The sequence below is a fragment of the Pteropus vampyrus genome, unplaced genomic scaffold (assembly GCF_000151845.1).
Source record: "Pteropus vampyrus isolate Shadow unplaced genomic scaffold, Pvam_2.0 Scaffold69, whole genome shotgun sequence".
NCBI lineage: Eukaryota > Metazoa > Chordata > Mammalia > Chiroptera > Pteropodidae > Pteropus > Pteropus vampyrus.
In genome coordinates, this window is record NW_011888850.1 from 5,759,775 (window position 1) to 5,771,263 (window position 11,489).

At 40.4% G+C, this 11,489-nt stretch overlaps 1 protein-coding gene across 1 annotated transcript in view; it reads right to left on the minus strand.

The window, feature by feature from the left end:
• Window positions 1–11,489, minus strand: part of CPVL (carboxypeptidase, vitellogenic like) — a 96,782-nt gene that overhangs the window by 57,116 nt on the left and 28,177 nt on the right. Inside the window, exon 6 of the mRNA XM_011361708.2 lies at window positions 9,675–9,741. Within this exon, the coding sequence (XP_011360010.1) occupies window positions 9,675–9,741 (67 nt within the window). The remainder of the gene's footprint in view (window positions 1–9,674; window positions 9,742–11,489) is intronic.

An 11,489-nucleotide genomic window follows, 5' to 3' on the forward strand; every position in this document is an offset into this window, starting at 1 on the left:
AACGTTATAGTGAAATTTCAATTATTTTCGCTCTCTTTGTTGACACATATTTTTTCTTCATTTTTTTGCAAGACCAGACTTGTTTATTCTTCCTCAATCATTTATTTCTCAATTTAACGAGTCTCTGACCACCAAAAGCGCATTAAAAGACAACCAGACAATAAATCAAGTATGTTTTATTTTACCCAGTTTCCCCTTTGCTGGATATGTCTTAAATAGAACAGAATCCTTTATGTTGGGGGGAGAATTTAGGTGTGGTTGTCTGATGAATCAGAAATGGCCCCTTAGGACTTATAATTCTGATCCTGTAATTTTATAAGCTTGTGCTTCTTTTGTTCTGAATTCTGCCTGTAACAAGGACAAACGCAACAACCACCACAACTATTAGCCCTGCGGTTTCTCTGATCTCTCACTGGTGTTCACCAATGTGGGCAGCAGCTGGCCAGTGACGCTCCTGAAGCCTGTGAATTAACACTAACCTTCTACCATAGGATCAGACCCTAGCCTCATAAAAGCTCAGAACAGCATCAAAGCGAATATAAAAGGAAAGAAGACAAGCATGGCCAGAAACTATCTGAACACATAATATTTTAGAATTCAGTGGTGACCTGCAAATGAGGAACTAGGCCATATAAATGTATTTATCTAACACAACAATTCAAACTAGGTTAGCATCAACACATCAGGTTCTTAGTCTGCCCTTATAATTCCGTTTTAATATTTAAAGAAGCTTCAAGCTGCAGTTTCCAGCACAGTTCTGGTATGGTTCATTTTTCCCATGGTGATCAAATTTTGAGCTCACCTCTGACAAAAAAGGACCAGAGATGAGGTGTGTGTTGCATCTGCTTGTATTTGCTGGAGCTTAAAGAAGCAATAAACCTCTAGTCCTCCTTCTTATATCAGAAAGATCTCAGAATTCAGCTCTCAATCTTTTATTTCTCCCATGAGGGAAAAAAGTCTCAATATCACAGTTGAATAGTGGTTTTAAATCTGGGTCTGCAATCTTTCTGAGTTCCTAAATGATGTTTGGAGCAGCCTAATGGAAATCACATTAAGAGCATATTGTACTTGTAAAAATAGTCTAGAGAGAATGTAATGCTTGGTTAATTATCCAGATGTGTAAAAGCACAATGAAATTAGACTTAAAGAAACTCGTAACTGTGTATTCTGCCTGAATCTCTGCCTTATATGTTTCAACAATATTCATAGCAAACTTATTGCACCCCTGCTACCCGGTGACTTTAAAGAGAAGAAAAAGGATTCCATATCTAAAATCAAGCTTCAATCAGCTCCTCCTCCAGAAAAAAAAAAATCATGTCAGAGAATAATACTATAATCGAAACAATGTCCTCTTACAGAAATTTCACATATGTTAGCAGTTACTATTGTTTAAGTTTCTCTCAGCGGTCTACACTTCTTACTAAAGTTTAGTAAAAAAAAGCAGTTATATTCATTCTCTGTCATGCTTCTAAGTATACATTATATGGTAAACACGTAGAAACTTTATGGGTGACAATGAGCAATGGCCTTTGAAATGAGACACACCTAAACCCGGTAACAAAATGTCACTATCCACAGGCCCGAATTCCTAACCTCTGCCTGGCAAGTGGAAAAGGGAGAGCTGTCAACCTCAGCCACGGTATGTTGAGACCGTCTATGGTCAGCGTCATTCTGTGCCATTTTGCCGCTATGCCTTCGCTCCCCCCAGCCACTCCAACGGGACTGAATAGCTCTCCGAAGAATTCACTTTGGGGCTGATGACAACTCCTTCACGCCCTCAGAAGGAAGTGTGCCGTCCTTCTAGAGAGAGTCATACCACTGTGGTGTTCTCTCGCTATCTTGAAGCACAGACGATGGTGGAGCCACCCTCATTTATGGGGGCGATCGGAGGGGAGAGGAAATATGCCTTGAAGAGAATTTTGCACACATATTGAAAACCACAAAAATACTGTTGAAAACCCTGTTTAATGGAGTAACACAAGAAGCAGCTAAGAGGATGGGATTAAACTGAGATGACCTTGACTTCATCTAGCCTTCGGGTAGAATCTTACTTCACTTGCACCATTATTTTCTCTGAGGAGAAAGAAGGTGTGGTCTGAAAATGGCCAGTTCAGAAAATTAATGAATGGGGAAAGCACTTCAGTACTGTGGTAACCTCTACAATTTCCTAGACATTTCTAGACTGTGCGTCATCTAATTTCAAGACCACACTGCTGCAATTAAAAGAAAAAAATATGGCTTCTCACAAGAATATGACTTTATCTAAACATCCATTTCTCTTGAATATGAGCTTAAAAAGAACTGCAGAATCTATAGGAATAAATATATAAGAAAAATTTTTGATCTGTATCCAACTTTTGGTCACATAAATTTATGCAAAGGTATGTACTGCTTTCTAAATGATATTCTTATTTCGTATTGAGAGGATGCATCTTTAAAAAAAAAAATCCATCAATGACAAGAGTTGATGAAAAAAATATGTCCCCTCCGTCCCCCGCAACTGACCTGGTGTCAATTTTGGAGAAACCCAGCTTGAAGCCAGGTGATTCAACCACATGAATAAACCCTTTTGTTTAAAGACCACAGTTAATTTGACTTTTAAATAAAGACTATGAACATACTGAGCCACGGGCGACAAAATTGAGTCCTTTGTTTGCTCACTGTAGATAGAATTCAGAAGGTTGAAGCTACATAATAGATTTAACTTAGCATTTCCTGTCCCCAACCTAGACATCTCACCTAATCAGGTACTATTTCTGTCACCATGCCGCTTGATCCAGCATGGTAAGTCACCAGAAAAAGCTTCTAATGACTTCTGATTTACTCATATTCTTTTCCATGTAACTAAAGGATCAGCAAATATGTGTTGATTCGACTTAGATCTGCTATCCAAAAGCCTGAGGCCCAATTTGCAAACATTTCCATATGCCCCTGTTCAATTTTTCAGGTTGCAGCTTAAACCTTAACTTTTCTGATACTAAACTCATTAAGCAGTCACAAATCCGTTTTCAATTCTAAAAGAAAATATTGGCAAGTCAGATGAACATAACTGAAAATAGACATTTGTCATGAGCTCAAGAGTTAAAGCAGCTTGAATGTTATCTAATAAAATTCAGCAAGTTCCAAGCTTTTGGAAATAATTGCATTCCAAGGACTTCAAGCTTTTACATCACTTGAAACTTCCATTTATTCCATAAAACTTTACGATTAAAGCCAAGTCTTTATGATTAAAACTAAGTCTTGGCCAGAAAGAAAGAAACATCCAAGAAGTTAGAGAACTTCTTTTCTGTTTGTATAAGGTTGATAACCCTTAGAGATTCTGCACAAAATATGGAAGGGATGTTTGACTCCCTTCTACTGAAAGTGGGTCTGTTCTGTGGGAAGAGGCAGGTCTTAGAGACAGTACGGTTTTGAGGAGGGAGCACGCAGCCTCCAGATAGCATCTCCTTAAGTAGGGTTACAATCCTTAGCCAGTCCCTTCACTACAGTATTTGAGCTCTGCGGTCCAGCTAAGCTTAGGTTCAAATCCTGGCTGGGAGACCTTAGTAAGGCCTAACTAACCTCTTTAAGCCTCGGTCATCTCATCTGCAAAATGGAGATGGTAACAACAGTGTCAGCTTCATAGGGTAGCTGTGAGGATTAAACAAGGTAATGCATAAAACAGTGCTCAGCATCATGCCTGTTGTACGATCCACTCAATAAATATTCTCAAATAAGACCTGCAAACAAAACAAGTGAACTAGATACTCTTGAAGGACCCCTTCTAGGATACCATATTCAATGATCACAAGCCTGGGCTAAAAGAATAATGGTGTAGGCCCACATAAAGTGAGTATAGGCCTACTGCTAGAATATCTCTCCCATCTCTCATTGGATGTCATGCCTCTACTAGTGTGTCAGTGCTTAAAATTCCCAACTACAAGTATCTTTTTTATGGCTTAGGCTCTGTCTTCTATTCAAGTGCAAGCATGTTGGGAGTAAGTTTAATTTATCAGATCCCTTCTAATGGACAGTGAGCTGATGGCAAGTCGGAATAGGGGAGAGAAACAGAACAATCATGATGGGGATGAAGAAAGTGTCCAGAAATAGGACCTGAGCAGAATATACAGCCAAGGAAAAGAAGGCTGGAGGTGGGAGGTAGGGCACTGGATGACCCTGAAAAGAAAGAGTAGAAAGGAGCATCCCCAAGGCCTGGGAAGCAGGGAAGGGCCGTGGAAGGGAGACGAAAGGAAGCTGGAAAGAAATATCATTGATATTTTAATTTTATCTAGCAACCGCCTTGCATGAGGCCATATATAGCATTCATTAAACACTGTGCTTAGTATTGTATGAAAAAAATTAAACAAACGTAGCTCTCACCTACTGGGAACCTGCCATCAGAACCCAGTGAGCCGTGCGGATTTCAATAAAGGCCGTCAGACCACGTGATCCCGGCAGGACTCCACTCATGCAGACAAAGATAAAGTATCCTATGAAGCTCACTAATTTTTAAATAACTTCAAAGTTTTGCCTTTATTGGACCCTCAAATTAACCATGGTTGCAAAACTGCTTCTAAGGGGGAGTAGGCCCCTCCCTGTGGCTGAGGAAGAGATGCCCAGTTTTGACAACATGTCCTGCCATTTTGGAAGAGCTCCCACTCATTGCCACAACCACCCGTAAGTCCCGAGTCTTTCACGGGACTGGACATCAAGACGCATGCTCAGAGAGCAGCGGGCAGTCCCCCTTCCTCCCGTCACTGCCCTTCTTTCCACCCACGGCTGTTTTGCTTTAACTTCTAGCTGGGCCATGTGCACTTGAGAAGATTCTAAAGTGTGTCTATACTTCAAGAACAAGGGCAATCTCTCTAATAGTTACTGGCTCAGAAAGGATAACACTTAGAAAGAAAGTTAATTATGTGGATTAAACGCAGCTTGTTTCTCTTTTTGAAGTACTTTTTTTTTTTTTTTGCATGCCTGGAGGAGGGTGATTTACAGACACATTTGTCTCTCTTTAGAGAAAATTAATTCCATTTGGTGTTCTGGGCAGAAATGGAGAGAAACAGTTCTTCCTTCTCTGCTGCACTGACTGCCAGCGGGCACTACGCCTCTGGCCGCGACCTCGCCACGGTCCACGCCACAGGGGCCAGGAGCCTGGGGTTGGTTCTGCCACATCTTGCTGCTAGCTAAAACTTCCAGCATCAACTTCTGAGCTCCGTTATCATCTCTCAGATGAAGGGAACTATGCCTTTCAGAAATGATTTCAAAATAACAAAGGAGACAACGCCACGTCCCAAAACAGGTGAGCAGAGCTTTCTAAAACACCCCAGCCCCTGTCCACACGCATCGGGCCATATGCTATGGAGCCATAATATATTAATGCCACTTTTCAACATGAATGGTAAGAATAGTCATCATATGTTGGGGACTCTCCACAGCCAGTCACCCTGCTAAATATCTGAGGAGGATTATCTAATTAAACGCTCAAAACAACCCTGTGCAGTAGGTACTATTATTACTTCCAGACTCGCTTATACCAAAGCAGAAAGCCAAACAGCTGCTCCAGACCCTTCAAGCATCAGGTTACCCTCATTCACAGCACACAAATGTCGAGGATATTTATTTAGGTCCAATACACTTGCACTGAAAAGCAGAAAACCATTTCTTAGTTTATGTATTTAGTTTTCGAGGATGATTCTACAAATCGAGTGGCATTATTTGTTCAATCTCCCTAAGAGTGCCAGGAAATGAAGAATTCACAAGAGAAAAGATTTCCCCATCTTGAAAACTCTATAACAACATTTTTGTTTTTTGATGGTGGTGGGCTGGGGGTGGGTTTGTACTATGTTAAAACTGCAATTATACACAGATGCTGTAAGAGTACATGTAGGTAACTACAGTGGAATATCTAGTAAAAACAAATAACCCTGGAAGTGATCTAATTTTAAAACCAACCCCTCTGATGGTAAGACGAAAAACAGAAGCCCAGACACGCTGAAGACCACGTTTGGAGTCATCCAGAGAGAGGCAAAGCCAGCAATGAATCCCAACTCTCCTGATTATTTATCCAGAACGCCTTCTTCCACTTATCCATTCTGCCTTTAAACAAGTACAAACTAAACTGTAGAAACATAGCATTCTAATGACAATAAACCATGAAGGCATTATTTGGTGTTCTTCCTTCTAGAAAGAGATGAGCCCCCAGACTTAATGTGACCCATGTAGTTCTTATGAAGACGATGCTGCCTAACATCAGAGTCTCTACCCCAGGCCTTGCCTGCCCTCCTTCACATCTTCCTCATCACCCAGAAGGCAAAGGTTTCCTTTAAAATATTCGTTCTGGCAGCAAAGAATGTCAAAAGAAAATTGTCCTTTCCTGCACACATTCGGAAATTACATGTGTGAAGCCATCAGGCAGACATGAAATAGACAAATTTTTCATCTGGAATTTGGCAGCTTTGCTGAAAGTTAGACATTGTGCGGTTAACGACATCACCACATTATTTGCAAGACAAGGAATTACACACTAAGCACATCAGTCTCATGTCGGAGGTGGAGAATGGGCATTTTCCAAAGTTACTACCAAAAATGACAGAAGTGTCTCTTCCTGCCGCTTTCTCCAGCTTGCTTCTGAAATGGGTTAAAAGGCAAGGAATAGCAGGGTATTACTGGTAGAGATCCTAAATAATCCTGACTGGATAATTGGCTTTAAAAAAAAAAAAGCAGTCAGAAGTCTTTTCCAAACAGCTTAGAAAGAAAAGAAAGTGGGCACGAGAAGGAAGTTTATCATTCCATTAATGTGCCTCTGCCTTGGAAAAACTGAGACTGTTTTTTACTTTGACTTCCTTAGAGTGGACATCCGTGGCTTGTACTTGCCCAGCATCCTTCCAGCCCTCTGGTATCATCATTCGGATCTTCCTGTGGAGACCAGTCATATCCCACCCTCAGAGGGTGAGGGCTCCACTGTAACCCCTCCCCTTCCAGGGCACAGGGATGGGCCTCAGGTACCATTCTGGTGAATTGTATGTTCTGCCCCCCTCATCTCAGTTATTAGTTCTAGAATGGACATGGGGTCTAAATGGATCATATGAGATTCAGGAATACGAGTAGAATTATCGGGAAAGAGAAGTTGAGCTGGGGGTCTACACCAGAGCTCTGGAGTGGGAGGAGGGGCAAGGGCACAGGTGAAAAGAACCTACCAGAGAATGAAACCAGTGAAGTACAAAGCCAGGTGAACAGATCAAGAGAGAGACAAAATCCTGATGACGATGTGAGAGCACCCGCATCCACCTAAACCTGTTGTCAACTCAGTCAGTCTTCTTAAGCCACTTTAAATAGGGTTTCTGTCACTTGCAAGCAAAGGAGCTTTGACTAATACACCCCTATTCATCCTCAAAGTCCAGTTTAATTATCACCTCTGTTTGCCCTTTCCTGAAGGTCCCATCTTGAGAGATAGCTATTTTCTCCCGTGCTATTTGTCTTTACAGCTCTTTCTCAAATTGTATTTTTCATTCTGTATTGCACTTAATTTGTTAAGCTTTCAAATGTAGGATGGAGTCAATGTCTTATTAATTATTGAACTTCTAATAGTTGTCCAATGCCCCAGACATAGTAGACATTCAATACATGCCTGTTGGATTGAACTGAGTTTGAGTCTAATTACTCTTTCAGTGAAGCTGGCTCCCTCCAGTGATTTCCCTAACATGTAGAATGAAGTCCAAACTCTGTCACGTCGGGCAATCTCAGCTTGTCAGCACGGTGGCTTTGTGCTTTTCCTTGAGTGCACCAAGCTTGTCCCCACCTCATGAGTCTTTACACTTGTGGTTCCTTCTTCCAGAAAATCTCTTCTTCAGATACTGCAGCCATCACCCTATTACATCACTCAGGATTCTGCTCGGTTGTCTCCTCATTGGAGAGCCTTTCTCCAACAATCTGATCCAAAATAGCACCTTCATCATTCTCTAATCACACCCTGCTTTATCTTTGTCATGATACCCATCACTGCCTGACTGTACAGTACATATTTATTTTTTTATTTACCAGTCTTCACCTCTAGGTCTAAAGGTAGGGGATTTTGCTGTTTTGTTCACAATTGTATTCTTAGCACCTAGAATTTTTTGTGTTCTCAAAATATTCTCTGCTATCCATTTTTAAATAAACTTACATTTAAAAGGATAAAAAAAAAGCAAACCCCCAAATCTAAACCAATATATGCAAGTGAACCTATGTATTAAACTGTAACATAATCACCTTTAAAAATGGAATTAATTCTTATAACTTTCAAACATAGCACTTTGATTTCAAACCTGTGGTGACATTAGTCTAAGGATAAAAATAATTATAGCAAAAAAAATATTGAAAGAGTTTTAATATTTAATATTAACTTGGAGGTTTCTTGTTGGCAGTGGTACTAATGTAGTAATTGGAAACAATTTTGCATATATTGTAGAGCTGAGCAAAATAATAAATACACCGATGCTGTTGGGACCCCAAGTCCTCAGCGTGAAAGAAGGGACATACAAATAGAGAATGGGGGTAATAAAAGAACCTTGTGATATTGAATTAAAATTACGGGAATTGGTATGAAGTCATTTTGTTTCCTAGCTCTGCCTACAAGCTCTAAAAGAAATTGCATCCCAGTGGCAATGAGCGCACTTAGTACTCAGGTTGTGGTTTTTAAATACCATTCTCCATTAAAAAGAACTCAGGTTCCTTGAAGAAATGACTGATTCCAGGGCTAAGGCAGCGAAAGTACAAGATAATCCTAGAAATATGTTTGTGCCTCAAAGCAAGGAAGTACTCAGACTAATGAGGATCTGTCAAATGGACATTGAAGGCAGACCGAGGGGCTCCCATTGACCAAATATGGAACAATCTGAGTATTAAAAACCCAATGAGAGCAATAAATTTCAACACATCAAACAGAAATAACAATCCATTAGTCCACACTGATATTTTAAAATGTGAAAAATGAGAATAAGAGTGAAAGATCTTCTTTATAGACTAACAGATGCTATTCACAGGAAGAGAGGTCAGAAAAATCTGGTATCTACCAGATCTTAATGCTGGAAAGGTACCTTTTTCCTTTTGAAAATAATAAATAATCTGAGATCAGGTAGATACCTGTTACCCTAAGATCTGCCACCCGATATTTTAGCATCCATTGATGACTCCTGTCTGAATCTGCTATTATGTGTGTGGGGGAGGGGGAGGGTCAGAAGTGAGTAGTGCAATGGTATCAGTAGTAATGAGACAGACAGATAGACATTATGTGCCTCCTGGTGTGACACATACATAGAAAGTACACAACATCATCTGTGTCATGTTCTTGCCAAAATATTTTCACTGAATTTAAGCATTGAGGAAAGAATCCAACAATTTCAGAAAACAGAACATTCTACAGGCCACCTGGCCTAAACTCTTCAAAATTATTATCATGAATGACAACAATAACAAAAAAAAAATAGGAGACTGAGACATGACAACCAATTCTGATATATAAACCTTAATTCAGCCCTGGATTTAAAAAAAATATATTATGGAGGAAATTTGGGGGATAATTGAAGAATTTTAATATGGGCTGAATTAATATTTGGGGTGTGTGTGTACATATTCCGAATGAATAAACCACAAATGTCATAAAATATTTCAGTCCTTATGAAGTTGGAAGCACATAAGAAAACATGAGTTCAACTCACCTCCCCAGTGGCATAAAAGTCGTTCTCTTTGTATTCAGGAAACAAATGGAAGAACTGAATTAATGCACTACAAAAAGAAAAACGACAATAAGAATCACTACAAAAAGAAAAACGACAATAAGAATCACATAGCTGTGCCACCCAGTCTAACCCTTTGATATTTGAAATTGTAAATGCACACAAACTTCATTCCTTTAATGGTTTTTTTTCCCTCTGATCAATCTGGTTTTGCCCAGATGATGGCATTGTGACTCACTTGCTCTCCCCCTACCCTCTACCCCTGCCCTTGTCCTCCGCGTGCCTGATCCTTTAATCATTAAGCCTTAGGACCCAGGATTAACTGAGCCTCAGGTCTATAATCATGAGGACAATAGGTTTCTGTTGGACTCTAGACGAAGGATAACATTTTGGCTGTAGATGGATTTCAACTCCAGGCCCATGGAGGCAGAACAACCACCCCACTGGCCAGGGGACCAGGCCACAGGCCCAGACGGGATGGTACCAAGGCTGATTCCAGAACCAGACACAATGATCAATGACCTCATCCCCCTCCAATCATCTAATCAGTAGCACCCACGACCCCAACTCCTTTAGTTTCCATGACTACTGATTTTTCCCTATATAATCCATACCCCCGAGACACCCAGGGAGCCAGACCTCTGAGCGATAGCTTGCCAGCGTCTCCAGAACTTGCAACTCTCAAATAAACCTCACTTTCTTTGCTGCAAAACTTGCACATATCTCTTCTTTGGCTTAGACCCTAGCAGGCAGACCCGTTTTGTCCCAATAAGATAAGATACCGTTATGGCATATAGGCATTTTATTTTTCAGTCTTATGTGCATAACATTCCATTACTGTGTAGATGGTTAAAAAATACTTGTGGTCTTGCTCTGTGACACTAAGAAGTTCAGACAAGTGGACATCAACACTCTGGGCAGGTTTCCAAATCTCTGGGTTACCAACTTGGATCCTGCACTTATAGAGGGGACCCTGGAGCCAAATGATACAGTTTTCACCTACTATTTCGCAACTCTTGGAGGCAATTCTGCAAACCTTCTGACCCCATTCACCTGAGTTTGTGAGGAGGCAATGGGAACCTCAGCTGCTTACCAACTTCTCCCTGTGGGCAACCCTGAACATTTCTACTAGGGCTCCCGGAATTTCAGTGTTTTAATAACCAAAGAACAGAAACACTGCAAAATGACTACAGTCCAAAGCAAACCACCAAATGGCCACAGATATCGAACTAAAAATACAGTGGCCTGTGGGGTCAAAAAATCACTTTTATAAAGAATGCCAACAGTCACTTCGATGAGTTATGCTGAAATGGATTTAAACAGACTCAAGAAATTATTTCATAATAAGCAAGAAAAGGGTGGATTATTAAATGATTCTCTACTTGATCTTCAGAATCCTTCAAAAAGGAAACAAAAACTTGTAAAACTCAGAAGCTCTAAGAATGTTTTGACCCAGATGGCAGTGCCAGAGAATCTAGACAGGGTTTTTGTTCCAGCTTCCTGCTAAGGGACTAAAAGCCATGAGCCGTGCAGTCAAGATGAAAGGCAAGAAGGCCCTGCAAAACCAGGAGAAGGAGAAAGTTCAAGGGTTCAAGACGGGCAAACTGAGTCATTACAATCACCACGATCCTGGCTATACTTAATTTTTCAAAGGCTCTATAAAAATCCACCATTAAGCACTACTGTAGAGTTTAGGTATGTTTCTCTATTTATTATTTACAGTAACTAAAATCTTTGTAGCAACTAAATCTAGAAAGCTGCATGATGTAGCTTCCATGTTTGTGCTGGCAATAAGCT